Source organism: Dryobates pubescens, chromosome 33, assembly GCF_014839835.1.
Source record: "Dryobates pubescens isolate bDryPub1 chromosome 33, bDryPub1.pri, whole genome shotgun sequence".
Classification (NCBI taxonomy): Eukaryota; Metazoa; Chordata; class Aves; order Piciformes; family Picidae; genus Dryobates; species Dryobates pubescens.
The window spans coordinates 2,525,702-2,544,570 of NC_071644.1; the positions used below are offsets into that span (position 1 = coordinate 2,525,702).

General features: G+C 55.6%; 2 protein-coding genes across 2 annotated transcripts in view; both read left to right on the forward strand.

Annotated features, from left to right (window-relative positions):
• Positions 1 to 14,267: 14,267 nt before the first annotated feature.
• KLHDC7A (kelch domain containing 7A) lies at positions 14,268 to 18,108 on the forward strand. The gene is made up of 2 exons (XM_054175680.1): positions 14,268 to 14,638; positions 15,659 to 18,108. The coding sequence occupies exons 1-2, from the start codon at positions 14,386 to 14,388 to the stop codon at positions 18,088 to 18,090; spliced, it is 2,685 nt and encodes an 894-aa protein (XP_054031655.1). The 5' UTR covers positions 14,268 to 14,385; the 3' UTR covers positions 18,091 to 18,108.
• A 643-nt stretch (positions 18,109 to 18,751) lies between these two features.
• The window catches only part of PAX7 (paired box 7), a 156,452-nt gene continuing 156,334 nt past the window's right edge, over positions 18,752 to 18,869 (forward strand). Inside the window, exon 1 of the mRNA XM_054175681.1 lies at positions 18,752 to 18,818. Within this exon, the coding sequence (XP_054031656.1) occupies positions 18,752 to 18,818 (67 nt within the window). The remainder of the gene's footprint in view (positions 18,819 to 18,869) is intronic.

Consider the following 18,869-nt stretch of genomic DNA (forward strand, 5'->3'; position numbering starts at 1 on the left):
TTCTATTCTATTCTATTCTATTCTATTCTATTCTATTCTATTCCATTCTCTTCTATTCTCTGAGACTCCCTTGACACCCTGCCTACTGCAGCAAGATTTCAGCTCCCTGGGGGAAGGACAAGACGTGGCCCCAGCATGAGGGGCCCCAGGGCCAGGCCCCGCTCAGCTCACACGCAAGCAGGCAGCGACGCTGGGAGCCCGAGTTGTGCTGCTCACCAGCCTTGCCCAGACCTTGGCTGAGGCACAGGGGCTTTGCTGCAAGACACAAGCCTTGTCGTGGGCTGGATGGTCAATCTCTAGTGACAGGCAGCTCCCAACCCAAAATGTCAACCTTCACACATGAGCGAGCAGCACAAGTCCCACCGGGCAGTGCCGGCATGGAGGCACCAGCCCAGACTAGAGCTCTGCACCCTCCTTTGGTCTGGGTCCCCCTTCCTGTCCCTCTTGGCTGCTTGTCACCATGGAGACCCACCATGGCCAGATCCTGGTCATTGCTACTGCACCCTGTGCCACCCTTCCTGTCCCTCTTGGCTGATTGTCACCGTGGAGACCCACCATGAACACCCACCATGGAGACCCACCATGGCCAGATCTTGGTCATTGCTACTGCACCCTGTGCCACCCTTCCTGTCCCTCTTGGCTGATTGTCACCATGGAGACCCACCATGGAGACCCACCATGGCCAGATCCTGGTCATTCCTACCCTGCCCTGTGCCACCCTTCCTATCCCTGTTGGCTGATTGTCACCATGAAGACCCACCATGGAGACCCACCATGGAGACCCACCATAGAGGCCCACCATAGAGGCCCACCATGGCCAGATCCTGGTCATTGCTACTGCACCCTGTGCTACCCTTCCTGTCCCTCTTGACTGATTGTCACCATGGAGACCCACCATAGCCAGATCCTGGTCATTTCTACCCTGTGCCACCCTTCCTGTCCCTCTTGGTTGATTGTCACCATGGAGACCCACCACAGAGACCCACCATGGCCAGATCCTGGTCATTCCTACCCTACCCTGCCCTGTGCCACCCTTCCTATCCCTCTTGGCTTATTGTCACCATGGAGACCCACCACAGAGACCCACCATGGCCAGATCCTGGTCATTCCTACCCTACCCTGCCCTGTGCCACCCTTCCTATCCCTCTTGGCCTATTGTCACCATGGAGACCCAGCATGGAGACCCACCATGAACACCCCCCATGGAGACCCACCATGGCCAGATCCTGGTCATTCCTACTGAACCCTGTGCCACTGGATCCACCCCAGCATGGCATTCATCCCTCTGCAGGCTGGCTCTTTGCAAAACCCAGCTGCTTTTACCCCAACCCTGCCTAGTGCTGGTGGTTTGCCTGGCTGCTTCCCCTCCTTGTGTCACCCCAAGAGCATCCAAGCCTGAACCAGGATCCCCGGGGAGCAGGTGGAGAGGGAGGGGAGAACGCTGTTGGGATGCTCCCTCCTCCTTTTCCTTTGGGAACTCTTAATCCTAGAGGATTAGCCAGCAGCCTTGTGGTGCTTCATCTTCCCAAAGCTCCCCACGAGTGCTAAGCATTATTATTATTATCATTATTACTATTAGGATTAATTATCATTAAGCAGCTTCAGTCCCTGCCATGCTCCACTGCCAACCTCGCTGCAGGCACTCTCCCAGCCTCACAAGGAGCTGAACCTCAGGAGCTCCTTCCAGGAGATAAACGCTCCTGGCTTATAAAGTGGGTTGGAAGCACCATTGGGCTGGGTGGGATGCAAGAGGATCAGCAGCTCTGTCCTGGTTTGTAATGTGGGCTGGAGGCATCACTGGGCTGGGTGGGATGCAGGAGGGACAGCAGCTCTGTCCTGGTTTATAATGTGGGCTGGAGGCATCACTGGGCTGGGTGGGATGCAGGAGGATCAGCAGTTCTGTCCTGGTTCATAATGTGGGCTGGAGGCATCTCTGGGCTGGGTGGGATGCAGGAGGATCAGCAGCTCTGTCCTGGTTTATAATGTGGGCTGGAGGCATCACTGGGCTGGGTGGGATGCAGGAGGATCAGCAGTTCTGTCCTGGTTCATAATGTGGGCTGGAGGCATCTCTGGGCTGGGTGGGATGCAGGAGGATCAGCAGCTCTGTCCTGGTTTATAATGTGGGCTGGAGGCATCACTGGGCTGGGTGGGATGCAGGAGGATCAGCAGCTCTGTCCTGGTTTATAATGTGGGCTGGAGGCATCACTGGGCTGGGTGGGATGCAGGAGGATCAGCAGCTCTGTCCTGGTTTATAATGTGGGCTGGAGGCACCACTGGGCTGGGTGGGATGCAGGAGGATCAGCAGCTCTGTCCTGGTTTGTAATGTGGGCTGGAGGCATCACTGGGCTGGGTGGGATGCAGGAGGGACAGCAGCTCTGTCCTGGTTTGTAATGTGGGCTGGAGGCATCACTGGGCTGGGTGGGATGCAGGAGGATCAGCAGCTCTGTCCTGGTTTACAATGTGGGCTGGAGGCATCACTGGGCTGGGTGGGATGCAGGAGGATCAGCAGCTCTGTTTGCATCCTGAAACAGTGGCAGCCAAGGATCCACATCCCTTTGGACCAGCTGCCTGAAGCTCTGCTCCATCCTTCACCACTTTCACCACTCCAGGCCCTTGCACCTCCTTGGGCAGGAAGGGAGCCTTCAGTTTTTGGAGGAACCTTCATTTTTTTTTAGGAGAACCTTTACTTTTTAGGAGAACCTTTGGGTTTTGAGAGAATCTTTTTTAGGAGAACCTTTGCTTTTTAGGGGAACCTTTCTCTTTTAAGACAACCTTTGGTTCTTAGGACAACCCTTGGTTCTTAGGACAACCTTTGGTTCTTAGGAGAACCTTTGGTTCTTAGGACAGCCCTTGGTTCTCAGGACAACCCTTGGTTCTTAGGACAACCCTTGGTTCTTGGGAAAACCCTTGGTTCTTAGGACAACCCTTGGTTCTTAGGACAACCCTTGGTTCTTAGGAGACCCTTTGGTTCTTAGGACAACCCTTGGTTCTTAGGACAACCCTTGGTCCTTAGGACAACCCTTGGTCCTTAGGACAACCCTTGGTTCTTAGGAGAACCTTTGGTTCTTAGGACAACCTTTGGTTCTTAGGACAACCTTTCATTCTTAGGACAACCCTTGGTTCTTAGGAGAACCTTTGGTTCTTAGGACAACCTTTGGGTCTTAGGACAACCTTTGGGTCTTAGGACAACCCTTGGTTCTTAGGACAACCCTTGGTTCTTAGGACAACCTTTGGTTCTTAGGACAACCCTTGGTTCTCAGGAGAACCTTTGCTTTTTAGGAGGACGTCTGGTTCTTAAGGGAGGTTGTAGCCAGGCAGAGGTTGGTCTCTTCTCCCAGGCAACCAGCACCAGAACAAGAGGAAACAGTCTCGGGCTGCACCAGGGGAGGTTTAGGCTGGAGGTTAGGAGGAAGTTCTACACAGAGAGAGTGATTGCCCATTGGAATGGGCTGCCCAGAAAGGTGGTGGAGTCCCCATCCCTGGAGGTGTTCAGGAGGAGACTTGATGGGGTGCTTGGTTGCATGGTTTAGTTGATAAGGTGGTGTTGGGTGATAGGTTGGACACAATGATCTTGAAGGTCTCTTCCAACCTGGTCTATTCTATTCTATTCTATTCTATTCTATTCTTTTATTCTATTCTTAGGAGAACCTTTGGTTTTTAGGACAACCTTTGGGTTTTAGGACAACCTTTGCTTTTTAGGGGAACCTTTCCTTTTTAGGAGATCCTTTGGGTTTTAGGACAACCTTTGGTTTTTAAGAGAACCTTTCTTTTTTCAGGAGAACCTTTGCTTTTTAAGACAACCTTTGGTTTTTAAGAGAATCTTTGGTTTTTAGGACAACCTTTGCTTTTTAGGGGAACCTTTCCTTTTTGGGAGATCCTTTGGGTTTTAGGACAACCTTTCTTTTCTAGGACAACCTTTGGTTTATAGCACAACCTTTGGGTTTTTAGGACAACCTTTGCTTCTTAGGACAACCTTTCTTTTCTAGGACAACCTTTGCTAGTTAGGACAACCTTTGGTTTTTAGGACAACCTTTGCTTTTTAGGACAACCTTTGGGTTTTAGGGGAACCTTTCTTTTCTAGAAGAACCTTTGATTTTCAGGACAACCTTTGCTTTTTAGGACAACCTTTGTTTTTTAGGAGAACCTTTCTTTTTTTTAGGACAACCTCTGGGTTTTAGGAGAACCTTTGGTTCTTAGGCCAACCTTTGCTTTTTAGGGGAACCTTTCTTTTTTAGGAGAACCTTTGCTTTTTAGAACAACCTTTGGGTTTTAGGAGAACCTTTGGTTTTTAAGACAACCTTTGGTTTTTAGGACAACCTTTGCTTTTTAGGACAACCTTTGGGTTTTAGGGGAACCTTTCTTTTCTAGAGGAACCTTTGGTTTTCAGGACAACCTTTGCTTTTTAGGACAACCTTTGTTTTTTAGGAGAACCTTTCTTTTTTTTAGGACAACCTCTGGGTTTTAGGAGAACCTTTGGTTCTTAGGACAACCTTTGCTTTTTAGGGGACCCTTTCTTTTTTAGGAGAACCTTTGCTTTTTAAGATAACCTTTGATTTTAAGGAGAACCTTTGGGGGGTTTCTAGGCAAGCCTCTATTTTTTTAGGGCAACCTTTTGCTTTTTAGGAGAACCTTTATTTATTTATTTATTAGGAGACCCATTCTTGACGACAACCTTTATTTTCCCCCGGGGAATCAGCATGATTACCCCCACCCCCCATCACCAAGCAGCCCCACACCACACCACCGCGGCCGCTGCTCAGCCCCGCTCGCTGGCTTGGAGATGCTCCAGGGCCCTCGTCCCAGAGTGATTAAACAACCATTAGAGCTTCTCGCTTCGGCAAAAAAAATGAGGATTTACAGACGCCCAAAGCTCCATTTAAATGCAAATGTGGCGGTTTTCACCCGGAACCATGGAAATGAGGAAGCTTACAGCGGCAGTGCCACCAACCTCTCCGGCTTCGCCTGATGGCATCTCAGGAGAAACGTGACCCGATCCAGCAGCTGGGAGAGGACTGCTGGGCTCGGTGCTCCTGCATCCTAAAGCCACCCCTTGGTGTGAATTTAGGATGTTTGGCTCTTTCCCTAGGGATGGTGGCCTGGTAATTGATTAAGCTGTAGGCTGGGAGCTTCTTGGCACCGAAGCAATGAGTGAGGGCATGTGGGAAGCTCCCTGGAGCTGTTCAAGGCATGGCTGGATGAGGTCTTGAGCAACCTGAGCTGGTGGAAGGTGTCCCTGCCCATGGCAGGTTGGATGTGAGGAAGTTGTTCCCCAGGAGGGTGGTGAGAGCCTGGCACAGGTTGCCCAGGGAGGTGGTGGAAGCCTCCTGCCTGGAGGTGTTTGCAGCCAGGCTGGAGGTGGTTGTGAGCAACCTGCTGTAGTGTGAGGTGTCCCTGCCCATGGCAGAGAACTGGCTGAGCCTTGAGGTCCCTTCCAACCCTGACAATTCTATGATTGTCATTGATATTCACAGCACCACAGAAACATTCAGGTTGGGAAAGGGCCTCAGGGTCACCAAGTCCAACCCAGAATCCTACTCCACAGGGCTCACCCCTAAACCACATCCCCAGGCACCACATCCAAACCACCTTGAAACACAGCCAGGCTTGGGGACTCCACCACCTCCCTGGGCAGCACATTGCAGTCCCTGACCACTCTTTTTCCTACTGTCCAGTCTGAACCTACCCAGTGGCAGCTTGAGGCCATTCCCTCCTGTTCTGTCACTCATTACCTGCTGTAATTACAGCAGCAGCCTCTCTACAATGTCCTTTCAGGTAGATGTAGACAGCAATGAGGTCTCCCCTCAGCCTCCTCTTTTCCAAACTAAAACTCCAGATGGAATGGAATGGAATGGAATGGAATGGAATGGAATGGAATGGAATGGAATGGAATGGAATAGATTAAACCAGGTTGGAAGAGACCTTCAAGATCATCATGTCCAACCTATCATCCAACACCACGAAGCTGGAATCTGACCATCCCAAAGCCAAGGTCACTGCCCTGGTTCCTAACAGCCCTGGAAGAAGTCAAAGGGGAACTTCAAAACATCAGTGCTCCCTGGGCAGCACTTTCCAATACTCTACAAGGGTCACCCCTAAAGCATAGCCCCAAGCACCACATCCAAACCACCTTGAAACACAGCCAGGCCTGGGGACTCCACCACCTCCCTGGGCAGCACATTGCAGTCCCTGACCACTCTTTTTCCTACTGTCCAGTCTGAACCTACCCAGCGGCAGCTTGAGGCCATTCCCTCTTCTTCTGTCACTAATCACAGGTGAATCGACGCATTACAAAGGGCAGCAATTAAATCCCTGGGCTCCCCCTCCCACCGAGCTCTCACCACCCCCCCCTGATGTTTGAGGCCCCCGGCAGTGAATAATGCAGGAAGCTGGAGGGGGGAGGGAAGGGGGTGGGGAGAGAAAGCCGCCGAGCTTGTTCCATTATTGATGAGCGCTGACAGATCGGTGGCTGACGACCTGCCTGAGCGAGATGATTAGCTGGTAAAAAATTAATCGCGCTTCGTGGGGATGACGCCAGCCGCAAACCCGACGGGCCCTAATTTCCGAGGACTCTCTGAGAAGGTTTGGGTTTGCGTGGGTGGTGTGGGTTTTGGTTGGGTTTTTTCCCCCCCTTTTCCCCCTTTTTTTAAGCAAAACGAAGAGGCAATTAGAGGCGATTAGAGTCACAAGTGCCCCAGACGTCATCGCCGCTGCTCGCAGGCGCCGCTGCGGCTTCCCACCCCCAGCCCCGTGAGGATCGACCCCCAGCGGGGCTGCATCTTTGCCATCGTAGAATTAGTAAGGTTGGAGAAGACCTCAGCAAGTCCAAGCTGTCACCCAACACCTCCTGACAACTAAGCCATGGCTCCAAGTGCCACATCCAATCCCCTCTTGAACACCTGCAGGGATGGGGACTCCACCACCTCCCTGGACAGCACATTCCAATGGCCAATTACTCTTGCTGGGAAGAACTTTCTCCTCACCTCCAGCCTAAACCTCCCCTGGCACAGCTTGAGACTGTGTCCTCTTGTTCTGCTGCTGGGAGAAGAGACCAACCCCCAGCTGGCTCCAACCTCCCTTCAGGGAGTTGGAGAGAGCAAGAAGGTAGACATAGTCTAAAACTGCACCAGGGGAAGTTTAGGCTGGAGGTGAGTAGAAAGTTCTTCCCAGAGAGAGTTGTTAGCCATTGGAATGTGCTGCCCAGGGAGGTGGTGGAGTCCCCATCCCTGGAGGTGTTCAAGAGGGGATTGGACGTGGTGCTTGGTGCCATGGTCTAGTGGTCAGGAGGTGTTGGGTGACAGGTTGGACTTGATGATCTCTGAGGTCTTTTCCAACCTTATTGATTCTGTGATTCTGTGATTCTAAGGTCTCCCCTGAGCCTCCTCCTTCCCAACATCCCCCTCCACACCTTTGGGAGGGTGCTGCTCTTCTCCAGGCTCAACAGCCCCAGGGCTCTCAGCCTTTCCTCCTCACAGGCCCTTCTGGTGAGGGGTCTGGAGCACAGCCCTGTGAGGAGAGGCTGAGGGAGCTGGGGTTGCTTAGCCTGGACACCATCCCTATGCAACTGGGTGCCCCTGCTTTAGCAGGGGGGGTGGATTGGATGATTTGCAAAGGTCCTTTCCAAGCCCTACCATCCTGTGATTCTGTGCTTCTCCAGCTCAGTGGGGTTGGGAATGCTGGGGGGAACAAGGATGAGCTTTGCTCAGCGCTTCCCCTGCCTCCCCCCACCTCATTACTGGTCACAGCAGGAGCTGTGCCCGGGTTCAGAGAGCCACCAAGCACCTGCATAATTCATACTGCCCAGCTCACCAGAGCAAGGCTCTTTGCAGAGCTACCTGCAGATTAAAACCCACAGCAGTGAGGGATGAAGAACCCTGGGGGAGGATGGGGTGTCACAGCCACGCACTGGCAGCCCCTTGGCCAATTAGCTGAGTCCCCAGAACATGTGCCCAGCATTCATGCAGGGCCCTGCTCCCTCACCCTCAACTCCTGCACCCTCTTGGTGTGCAGCCAGGAGGCAGTCAACATTCCTCAAGGTTAGAGCTAGACCAAGCCACTCAGAGATGGATTTTGGGGTCCCCATGTGCCAGTATCAGAGTAGATTAGGGGTTGGAAGGGACCTCCAGAGATCACTAAGGTTGGGAGAGACCTCAAAGATCATCAAGTCCAATCTGTCACCCAAGACTTCATGACTACTAAACCATGGCTCCAAGTGCCACATCCAATCCCCTCTTGAACACCTCCAGGGATGGGGACTCCACCACCTCCAGTCCAACCCTGCTGCTAAAGGAGGATCTCTTAGGGTAGTCTGCATAGGAATGCATCCAGGAGGGGTTTGAAAGGCTCCACTCTGGGCAGCCTGCTCCAGAGTTCTGTCACCCTCACAGTGAAGAAGTTCCTCATGCTGGGGTGAAATCTTCTCTCTTCAAGCTTGAACCTGGTGTTCCTTGGCTTATTACTGTGCACACCACTGAAAAGAGCTTGGCCCCCTCCACTTGCTCCCCACCCCTCAGATATTAACAGACATTGATTAGATCCCCTCTCAGCCATCTCTTCTCAGCCCCAGGGCTCTCAGCCTCTCTTCACAGGGGAGATGCTCAAGGCCCCAGATCATCCTCCTGGCTCTCCCTTGGATTCTTTCCAGCAGGTCTCTGTCTCTCTTGAACTGGGGAGCCCAGAACTGGACACAGGTTTGCAGCTGTGGTCTCAGCAGGGCAGAGCACAGGGGGAGAAGAACCTCCCCAGCCCTGCTGGCCACACTTCTCTTGCTGCACTCCAGGACACCATTGGCTCTCTTGGCCACCAGGGCACATTGTTGTTCCATGCAGCATTTGCTGTCCACCAGCACTCCAAGGTCTTTCTCCATGGAGCTGCTCTGCAGCAGGGCAGCCTCTAACCTGTCCTTTTAGAATAGGATAGGATAGGATAGGATAGGATAGGATAGGATAGGATAGGATAGGATAGGATAGGATAGGATAGGATAGGATAGGATAGGATAGGATTAACCAGGTTGGAAAAGACCTCAGAGATCATCAAGTCCAACCTATCACCCAACACCATCTGATCAACTCAACCATGGCTCCAAGTGCCTCATCCAGGCTCTTTCTAAACACCTCCAGGGATGGTGACTCCACCACCTCCCTGGGCAGCCCTGGTGCCTGCTGTTATCCCTCCCCAGGTGCAGGATCCTGCAGGTGTCCCTATTGAACTCCATGAGGTTTGCCTGCAGCCAGCTCTCAGCCTGTGCAGCTCAAATGACCTGTTCCATGATCTTGCCTGGCACTGAGCTCAGGCTGACAGGTCTGGAATGCTCTGGCTCATCCAACTGACCCTTCTTGTGGATCTGTAAATTTGCAGATGGCACCAAGCTGGGGGCAGGAGTTGATCTGTTAGAGGGTTGGAGAGCTCTGCAGAGGGACCTTGCCAGGCTGGGCAGAAGGGCAGAGGCCAACAGGATGGCATTCAACAAGTCCAAGTGCCAGGGGCTGCACTTTGGCCACAACAACCCCAGGCAGTGCTACAGGCTGGGGGCAGAGTGGCTGAGAGCAGCCAGGCAGAGAGGGACCTGGAGGGAGTGGTTGACAGCAGCTGAACAGGAGCCAGCAGTGTGCCCAGGTGGCCAAGAAGGCCAAGGGCATCCTGGCCTGCATCAGGAAGAGTGTGGCCAGCAGGAGCAGGGAAGTCCTTGTGCCCTGTGCTCAGCACTGCTGAGGCCACACCTGGAGTCCTGTGTCCAGTTCTGGGCTCCTCAGGTTAGGAAAGAGGTTGAGCTGCTGGAAGGTGTCCAGAGAAGGGCAACAGAGCTGGGGAGGGGTCTGGAGCACAGCCCTGGGAGGAGAGGCTGAGGGAGCTGGGGTTGCTTAGCCTGCAGAAGAGGAGGCTCAGGGGAGACCTTCTTGCTCTCTGCAACTCCCTGAAGGGAGGTTGGAGCCAGGTGGGGGTTGGTCTCTTCTCCCAGGCAGGCAACCAACACCAGAACAAGAGGACACAGTCTCAAGCTGTGCCAGGGGAGGTTTAGGCTGGAGGTTAGGTCTTTTCCAGCGTTATTGATTCTCGGATTCTATGTTTCAATGATTCTTTTGCTGTGTAAAAGATCCTGGAATGGAGGAGAGGAAAGGAAAGGAAATTGGCTTTCCCAGGAAAGCTCTCTCACCTCCCACGAGGTGCAGGCATGGGGAAAGGAGGGAGAAGCAGCCTGGTGCTGGGCAGACCTTTGGTCTGAGGCTCAGCAGCTGCTCCCCGGCACGGGCGGGTGACTAATTGGGTGGCTCTGGGTTGTGGCACGTTAGCTAACCAAGGGTGACAGGAAATAGCCTGAAAGCTTCTGGGGTCTCTCTGAGGCCAGCTTGGAAGTGGCAGGGAGATTAAGAGCCCGGTGGAAAAGGAGCTGAGGGCTTGGGGAGGAGGGGGGGAGGGTGGTAGCAATCCAGCAGTGAAGAGCGTTGGCAGGAGTTAAACTCTCGCAGCTGGTGGAGATCTGCATCTGTGTGCGCAGGGAGAGGGTGAGCTAAGCAAAGGCAACAAAACCCTCTGGGGCCAGGATGAAATATGGGATGGGAAGGGATGAGAAAGCTGTGAGTGGTTGTTTTGGAGTGATCAGAGAGTTGGTTGGTGGGAAAAGACCTCTGAAATCGTGTCCAGCCAGCTACCCAACCCCACCGTGGCCCCAAGTGCCATGGCCATGGGTTTCCTGACCACCTTGGAAGGTGGGGGGAACTCCACCACCTCCCTGGGCAGCCTGCTTCAATGCCTGACCACTCTTGCAGCACAGAAATTGTTCCTACTATCCAACCTAACCCTTCCCTGGCACAGCTTCAGGCCATTTCCTCTCCTTCTATCCCCTGATACTAGGGAGAAGAGACCAACCCCCACCTGGCTCCAGCCTCCTTTCAGGGAGCTGTAGAGAGCCAGAAGGTCTCCCCTCAGCCTCCTTTTCTCCAGACTAAAGCACTCCAGGTCCCTCAGCTGCTTCTCTGTGTGTGGGATGTCATAGAATCACAAAGGAGAGAAAAGAACTCAAAGATGATCAAGTCCAGCTGTCAACCCAGCACCACCATGCCCACAGAACCTTGAGTGCAGGGGTTGGAGTGCTATGGAAACTGAGACATGGAGAAGGCCAGATGGAGTCACTTCTTTCCTTCTCCTCCAGTGGTGACACTGGAACAGGTTGCCCAGGGAGGTTGTGGCTGCCCCCTCCCTGGAGGTGTTCAAGCCTAGGTTGGATGAGGCCTTGAGGAACCTGGGCTGGTGGGAAGTGTCCCTGCCCATGGCAGGGGGGTTGGAACTGGATGATCTTGAAGGTCTCTTCTGGAGCCAGCCAAACCAGGCTGGAGAGACAACCTCATGAGGTTCAACAAGGCCAAGGGCATGATCCTGTATGGTCCTGGAGCAGGGCAATCCCAGGCACTGACATAGGCTGGGCAGGGACTGGCTGCAGAGCAGCCCTGGAGAAAAAGACCTGGGGGTGCTGGGGGAGGAGAAGCTCCACAGGAGCCAGCAGGGAGCACTTGCAGCCCAGAGAGCCAAGCAGAGCCTGGGCTGCAGCAAGAGAAGTGTGGCCAGCAGGGCCAGGGAGGGGATTCTGCCCCTCTGCTCCACTCTGCTGAGACCACAGCTGCAGCTCTGGGGCCAGTTCTGGAGCCTCTGTGCCAGGAAGGCTCTGGAGGGGCTGGAAGGTGTCCAGAGAAGGGCCAGGAGGAGGAGCAGAGGGCTGGAGCTGCTCTGCTGTGAGCACAGACTGAAGGAGTTGGGGTTGTGCAGAATGGAGAGGAGAAGGCTCCCAGGAGACCTCATTGTGGCCTTCCAGGGTCTGCAGGGGGCTGCAAGAAAGCTGGGGAGGGACTTTGGAGGGTGTCAGGGAGGGATAGGACTGGGGGGGATGGAGCAAAACTAGAAGTGGGGAGATTGAGATTGGCTGTGAGGAAGAAGTTGTTCCCCATGAGGGTGGTGAGAGCCTGGCACAGGCTGCCCAGGGAGGTGGTGGAAGCCTCCTGCCTGGAGGTGTTTGCAGCCAGGCTGGAGGTGGCTGTGAGCAACCTGCTGTGGTGTGAGGTGTCCCTGCCCATGGCAGGGGGTTGGAGCTGGCTGAGCCTTGAGCTCCCTTCCAACCCTGACAATTCTGTGCTTCTCTGATTCTGTGGCTCAACCTGATCTGCATTTCAAAGATGCAGGGGAGCTGTTGTCCCCATTGCCCCCGAGGCAGCAGGTCCCCACGCCGGGCCCGTGGTGGGGGTGGTGCTGGGGGAGCGGAGGGGGCCTGGGGACCGGCAGCCCTCTGCAGCCGCTTCTGAGCGAGCTGAATTCAAAGGGAGCAAATTAATTCCCTTCTCCCCGAGGGGAACATCTCTCACACTGAGAGCTGCAGGAAGAAATGAGGCCCTGAGAGGCTGCACAGCAGCAGCCCAACTGGGGGTGGGGGGTGGGGGGTGGGCTGCTCCTCTTTGTATGCAGGGAAATGCTCCCTGCTAACTTGCTCCCAGTCTGCTGGGATTTGCCAAATCAACTCAGGAGCTGCTAAAACTTCTCCTTGTATAATGTCAGTGATGAGTCCCAGCTGCCTGGGCTGTGGGTGGTTGTGGCAGGAGGTGGTCTTGCCATGGGTCTCTGGTGGGTGGTGGAGCTCCTACCTGGTGTCTGCAGCCTCCCAAACCATCTCATGGTGCTCAGCAGCCCTTGCATAAGCTGAGGAAATGCCTTTGGCACCGGGGAGGAGGATCTGAACCTTCTTGAGGGGTACATATCCCACCCTCAGCTGCATTCTGTGAGTGCTGAGATGTCCTCCCAGCTAATGCAGAATGGAATGGAATGGAATGGAATGGAATGGAATGGAATGGAATGGAATGGAATGGAATGGAATGGAATGGAATGGAATGGACCAGGTTGGAAGAGACCTTCAAGATCATTGAGTCCAACCTATCACCCAACACCATCTGATCAACTAAACCATAGTACCAAGGGCCTCATCCAGGCTCTTCCTAAACACCTCCAAGGATGGGGACTCCACCACCTCCCTGGGCAGCACATTCCCATGGCCAATCTCTCCCTCTATGAAGAACTTCTTCCTAACATCCAGCCTAAACCTCCCCTGGCACAGCTTGAGACTGTGTCCTCTTGTTGCTGGTTGCCTGGGAGAAGAGCCCAACCCCCACCTGGCTCCAACCTCCCTTCAGGGAGTTGGAGAGAGCAAGAAGGTCTCCCCTGAGCCTCCTCTTCTGCAGGCTAAGCAACCCCAGCTCCCTCAGCCTCTCCTCCCAGGGCTGTGCTCCAGACCCCTCCCCAGCTTTCTTGACCTTCTCTGGACACCTTCAAGTCTCTCAATGTCCTTCTTAAATTGAGGAGCCCAGAACTGCACTAGAAGCCAACCATGCCTTGGGTTGCATCAGAGGAACCATGGCCAGTAAATAGAGAAAAATTATTGTGCCCCTCTGCTCTGCTCTGGTGAGAGCTCACCTGGAGCACTGTGTCCAGTTTTGGGGCCTCAAATGTGGAACTGTTAGAGCAGGTCCAGAGGAGGCCATGAAGATGATCACAGGGCTGGAGCATTTCACCTATGGGGGCAGGCTGCAGGAGTTGGGGCTGTTCAGCCTGGAGATGAAAAGGCTCCAGGGAGACCTTAGAGCAGCCTTCCAGTATTTGAAGGGGGCTACAAGAAAGCTGGGGAGGGACTTTATGCAAGGGCTTGGAGTGACAGGATGAGGGCCAGTGGCTTTGAGCTGGAAGAGGGGAGACTGAGATTGCAGATGAGGAAGAAATCCTTTGGAGTGAGGGTGGGGAGACTCTGGCACAGGCTGCCCAGGGGGGTTGTGGATGCCCCTTCCCTGGAGGTGTTCAAGGTCAGGTTGGGTAAAGGCTTTCATCAATCTGAACTAGTGGGAGGTGCCCCTGCCCACGGCAGGGGGCAGGAACTGGATGATCTTCGAGGTCCCTTCCAGCCCAAACCATTCAAGGAATCTCTGATTCCAATCTCTAACTGTCGTGACGGCGAAACATTTTCCTTCTGGAGTCCAACCAGAATCTCCCCAGCATGCAACTTGTACCCATTCCCCCTTGCCTTCCCCTCCTAACAAGGGAGTCTCCATCTCCTTGGCAGCCACCCTTTCTGCCCTGGGAGATAAAGGATCCCTTTCCTCCCGCCGCGCTCCCTTCCGCCTTGCTCCGAGCGTCTCTGTTTACCAGGCTAATAAAGCCAGCTCTGTGCTGCCAGCTCCTGGGCTGCACCTTTTTGTCCCCTGGAGCCCAGCCCATGCAAAAGAAAAACCAAAGCAAACCAAACTTGGCTCTGCAAACCTCCTCCCAGCTCTCTCACCCTCTCAAAGTCACCTTGCCCCCGAAAACCCTTCCAGCTCGGCGCTCCGGCTTCGCTCGGCAATCATTAATCGGCTTCTCCGCATGCCCGGCTATGGCAAAATGCCCCAGCAGGTAACCCTGCCCTGGCACTCCGACATGCAGCTGGCCAGCAAGTTGGTCCTCTCTGCTGCAGCTCTGCTCCTCCTGACCCTGGCATACAGGTTCTATAGGTCCCGCTCGCTTGCCGGGGGCAGGAGCCCACCTGCGGAGGTGGGAGAGGAAAGGGAAAGCGCTTCCCAGCACGGCCACGGCGATGGGGACGGGGAGGTCGCTCTGCGGCGGAGGAGGGGGCTTGGTGAGGAGGTGAGGAGGGCTGGTGGGCATGGAGAGGTGAGTGAAGAGCAAGGCAGCGGGCGTGGGATGTGGTGTGTGACGCCCTGTGGGGATAGCAGGCTGCTGAGGGGGGAGGAGGAGGAGGAGGAGGAGATGGAGGAGGAAGGAGAGGAGATGGTGCGTGAGCTGGGGTTGAGGGATGGCACAGCAGGGATGACCGGGAGGGAAAGTGGGCTGAGAAGTGAGCAGGGGAGCAACCTGGGAAGGGAGATGGGAAGTGAGTTGGGAAGCCAGCCAGGAAAGGATCTGGAATATGGTCTGGGAAGTGAGTTAGGAAGCAAACCAGGAAGTGAGCTGGCAAGCAAGAGAGGACACAAGCTAGGAAGAGAGATGGGAAGTAAGTTGGGAAGCCAGCCAGGAAAGGATCTGGAATATAGTCTGGGAAGTGAGTTAGGAAGCAAGCCAGGAAGTGAGCTGGCAAGCAAAGGAGGACACAAGGTAGGAAGGGAGATGGGAACTAAGTTGGGAAGCCAGCTGGGAAGGGAGATGGGAAGTGAGTTGGGAAGCCAGCCAGGAATGGATCTGGAATATGGTCTGGGAAGTGAGTTAGGAAGCAAGCCGGGAAGTGAGCTGGCAAGCAAAGGAGGACACAAGGTAGGAAGGGAGATGGGAACTAAGTTGGGAAGCCAGCTGGGAAGGGAGATGGGAAGTGAGTTGGGAAGCCAGACAGGAAAGGATCTGGAATATGGTCTGGGAAGTGATTTAGGAAGCAAGCCGGGAAGTGAGCTGGCAAGCAAAGGAGGACACAAGGTAGGAAGGGAGATGGGAACTAAGTTGGGAAGCCAGCTGGGAAGGGAGATGGGAAGTGAGTTGGGAAGCCAGCCAGGAAAGAATCTGGAATATGGTCTGGGAAGTGAGTTAGGAAGCAAGCCAGGAAGTGAGCTGGCAAGCAAAGGAGGACACAAGGTAGGAAGGGAGATGGGAACTAAGTTGGGAAGCCAGCTGGGAAGGGAGATGGGAAGTGAGTTGGGAAGCCAGACAGGAAAGGATCTGGAATATGGTCTGGGAAGTGAGTTAGGAAGCAAGTCTGGAAGTGAGGAGGAAAGTAAGTTGAGAAGTAAGCAGGGAAGCAAGCCAGGAAGAGAACTGGCAAGCAAGAGAGGACACAAGCTGGGAAGTGAGCTGGAAAGTAAGGTGGCAAGCAAGCCAGGAAGGAAGTCAGGAAGTAAGCCAGCAATTGAGCTGGGAAGCAAGGAAGGAAGTGATCTGGGAAGAGAGCTAGGAAGCAAGTTGGGAAGTGAGCCAGCAAGTGAACAAGGAAGTGAGCTAGGAAGTGAGCTGGGAAAGGAGCCAGGAATTAACCTGAATCTGAGGAGTGAGCTAGGAAGCAAGCCAGGAAGTGGGCTGGGGAAAGAGTCAGGAAGCAAGCTGGGAAGTGAGCTGGCTAGCAAGCCGGGAAGTGATCTAGGAAATGAACCAGGAAGCAAGGTAGGAAGCCAGCCAGGAAGGGAGCCAAGCTCTCATGACTCGAGGGGCACAGCCAAAAGCCCAAGCATCTCGAGGCAGGAGGCCTCACTCTACCCAAGCTCCAAGCCTCCCCCTGCGACTGCTGATGCCCAGACGAGAGGTGATGGACGCACCCAAAGCACGGAGCAGGATGTGGCCATCAGAGGCATGAGCCAGGAAGCTGAGGGGTGCAGGGAGCTGATCCAGACCCTCAGCATCACCTCAGGCTTGGGGCTAACGATGACGGCGAGCAATGCAGGGTCAGATGCCTCCTACTCTTTCTCCTCGGTGGCAAAGATCCAGGTGGAGGAGAACTACATCACGGAGCGGAGGGTGAAGGCTGGAGCTGGGCAGACAGTCCCTGGCCTCAGAGGCAAAGTCTATGACTACTATGTTCAGTCTATCTCCCAGTCCGTGGTGAAGAAGAGGCCTTCCCTCTACACCCCCCCAGGAACCTCCCAGCACCGCAGGCTGGTCAGTGAGGAGCTGAGGACCAGATCTGCAAGCCAGGAATCAAGCCCAGCTCCTGCCACCCAGGAATCAAGCCCAGCTCCTACAACCCAGGAATCAGACCCAGCTCCTGCCCCCGAGGAACCAGACCCAGCTCCTACAACCCAGGAATCAGATCCAGCTCCTGCCCCCGAGGAATCAGACCCAGCTCCACCACTAGAGGATTTCACCATCTCTTCCATAGCTCCACCACCCACGGGGAGCTTGGAGATCCCCTCCGAACCGCCGTCTCCCGGCCGCAAGGTCAGCATCCTCCAGATTGCCGACAGCCCCCACCTCCAGCTGCCCATGGAGGGTTTTGGGGTCACAGAAGAGGCCAAAACGCCCCCTGCAAGCCCCCAGGCGGGGCTGGGGCACGACGCTGACTTCTTCCAGACGTGGCCAGCCGCTCGTTTGGACCTGGGGAACTGCTACGAGGTGCTGTGCGCGGCCAAGGCGCGGAAGCTCGGCGAGCTGCAGGAGGCTGCCTACCAGGTGATGAGCGACAACTACCTGCAGGTGCTGCGGACGCCTGCCATCTACGGCCGCCTCAACGCCGCCGAGCGGGAGCTCATCCTGCGCCGCCGGATGAAGGGCAAGAGGTGCGTGGCCGTGGCGGACGTCAGCCCGCAGGAGCCCGGCGGCCCCCGAGCCGGCCGCCTCTGCTACTACGACGAGGCAGGGGACAGCTGGCACCACCTCTGCCACCTGCCCCCCGAGGCGATGTCCCGGGGGTGCGCCGTCTGCAGTATGTTCAACTACCTCTTCGTGGCGGCCGGCTGCGAGGGGGCGGGCCGGGCGGGGAGACCCTCCAACCGCGTCTTCTGCTACGACCCTTTGGCCAACCTCTGGAGGGAGATCTGCCCCTTGAACCAAGCCCGGCCCCGCTGCAAGCTGGTGGCGCTGGACGGCCAGCTGTACGCCATCGGGGGCGAGTGCCTGTGCACGGTGGAGCGCTACGACCCCCGGCGCGACCGCTGGAGCTTCGCCGCCCCCCTGCCCCGCGACACCTTCGCCGTGGCCCACGCGGCCGCCGCCTGCCAGGGGGAGATCTACGTCACGGGGGGGACCCTGCGCTCCCTGCTGCTGCGCTACGCCGCCCGCACGGACAGCTGGAGCCTGGGCCTGGCCGGCGGCGGCAAGGAGAGGACGGTCGAGATGGTGAGCACCGACGGCTTCCTCTACCGCTTCGACCTCCACCCTAGCGCGGGCATCGGCGTCTACCGCTGCGGTGCCAAGGCCAAGCTGTGGTACCAGTGTGCCGCCTACCCCCTGCCCGACCTGCCCGGCTTCCAGTGCGCCGTGCTGGGCAGCTTGGTCCACTGTGTCGGCCGCCACTTCCATCTGCGCTTCTTGGCTGACCACGTCTCGCCCCGCTTCGGGGCCAAGGAGCTGCAGCCTTTCCCGGAGCCCCGCGGCAGCCTCTTCCCGGCCGTCCTGGTGCTGCCAGAGGGAGGGAGGGCGCAGACGGAGGTTTGAGGGCTCCGTGCTGGGGTCTTGTGCTGGGGTCTTGTGCGGTGGTGGAGGTGACTCAGTGGCGTGATGGTGAAAGCTGGGAGGAGGACACTGACAGAACACTGGAACGGGGTGGAGATACTCAAGACCCACCTGGATGTGTTCCTGGGTGAGCTGCTCTAGGTGACCCTGCTCTGGCAGGGGGCTTGGACTGGATGAGCTTTTGAGGTCCCTTCCAGCCCTTAACATTCTGTGATTCTTTACTGAGAGGGTGATGGAGGCCTGGAGCAGGCTGCCCAGGGAGGTTGGGGAGTCTCCTTCTCTGGAGATATTCAAGACCCACCTGGATGTGTTCCTGGGTGAGCTGCTCTAGGTGACCCTGCTCTAGCAGGGGGCTTGGACTGGATGATCTCTTGAGGTCCCTTCCAGCCCTTAACATTCTGTGATTCTTTACTGAGAGGGTGATGGAGGCCTGGAGCAGGCTGCCCAGGGAGGTTGGGGAGTCTCCTTCTCTGGAGATATTCAAGACCCACCTGGATGTGTTCCTGGGTGAGCTGCTCTAGGTGACCCTGCTCTAGCAGGGAGCTTGGACTGGATGATCTCTTGAGGTCCCTTCCAGCCCCTAACATTCTGTGATTCTGAGAAGCCATCAGCCCTCAGCGGACCACACAACACTGCCAGGGCGATGGTACCCTTACTGGAAGGCATCCTCCCAGTCCTTGTAAGCAAGGGAGGAGACAAACTGCCCTTAGGTACTGCCAGCAAACCCAACCTTGAAGACACAAGGAAGAGCAGAGCAGGAG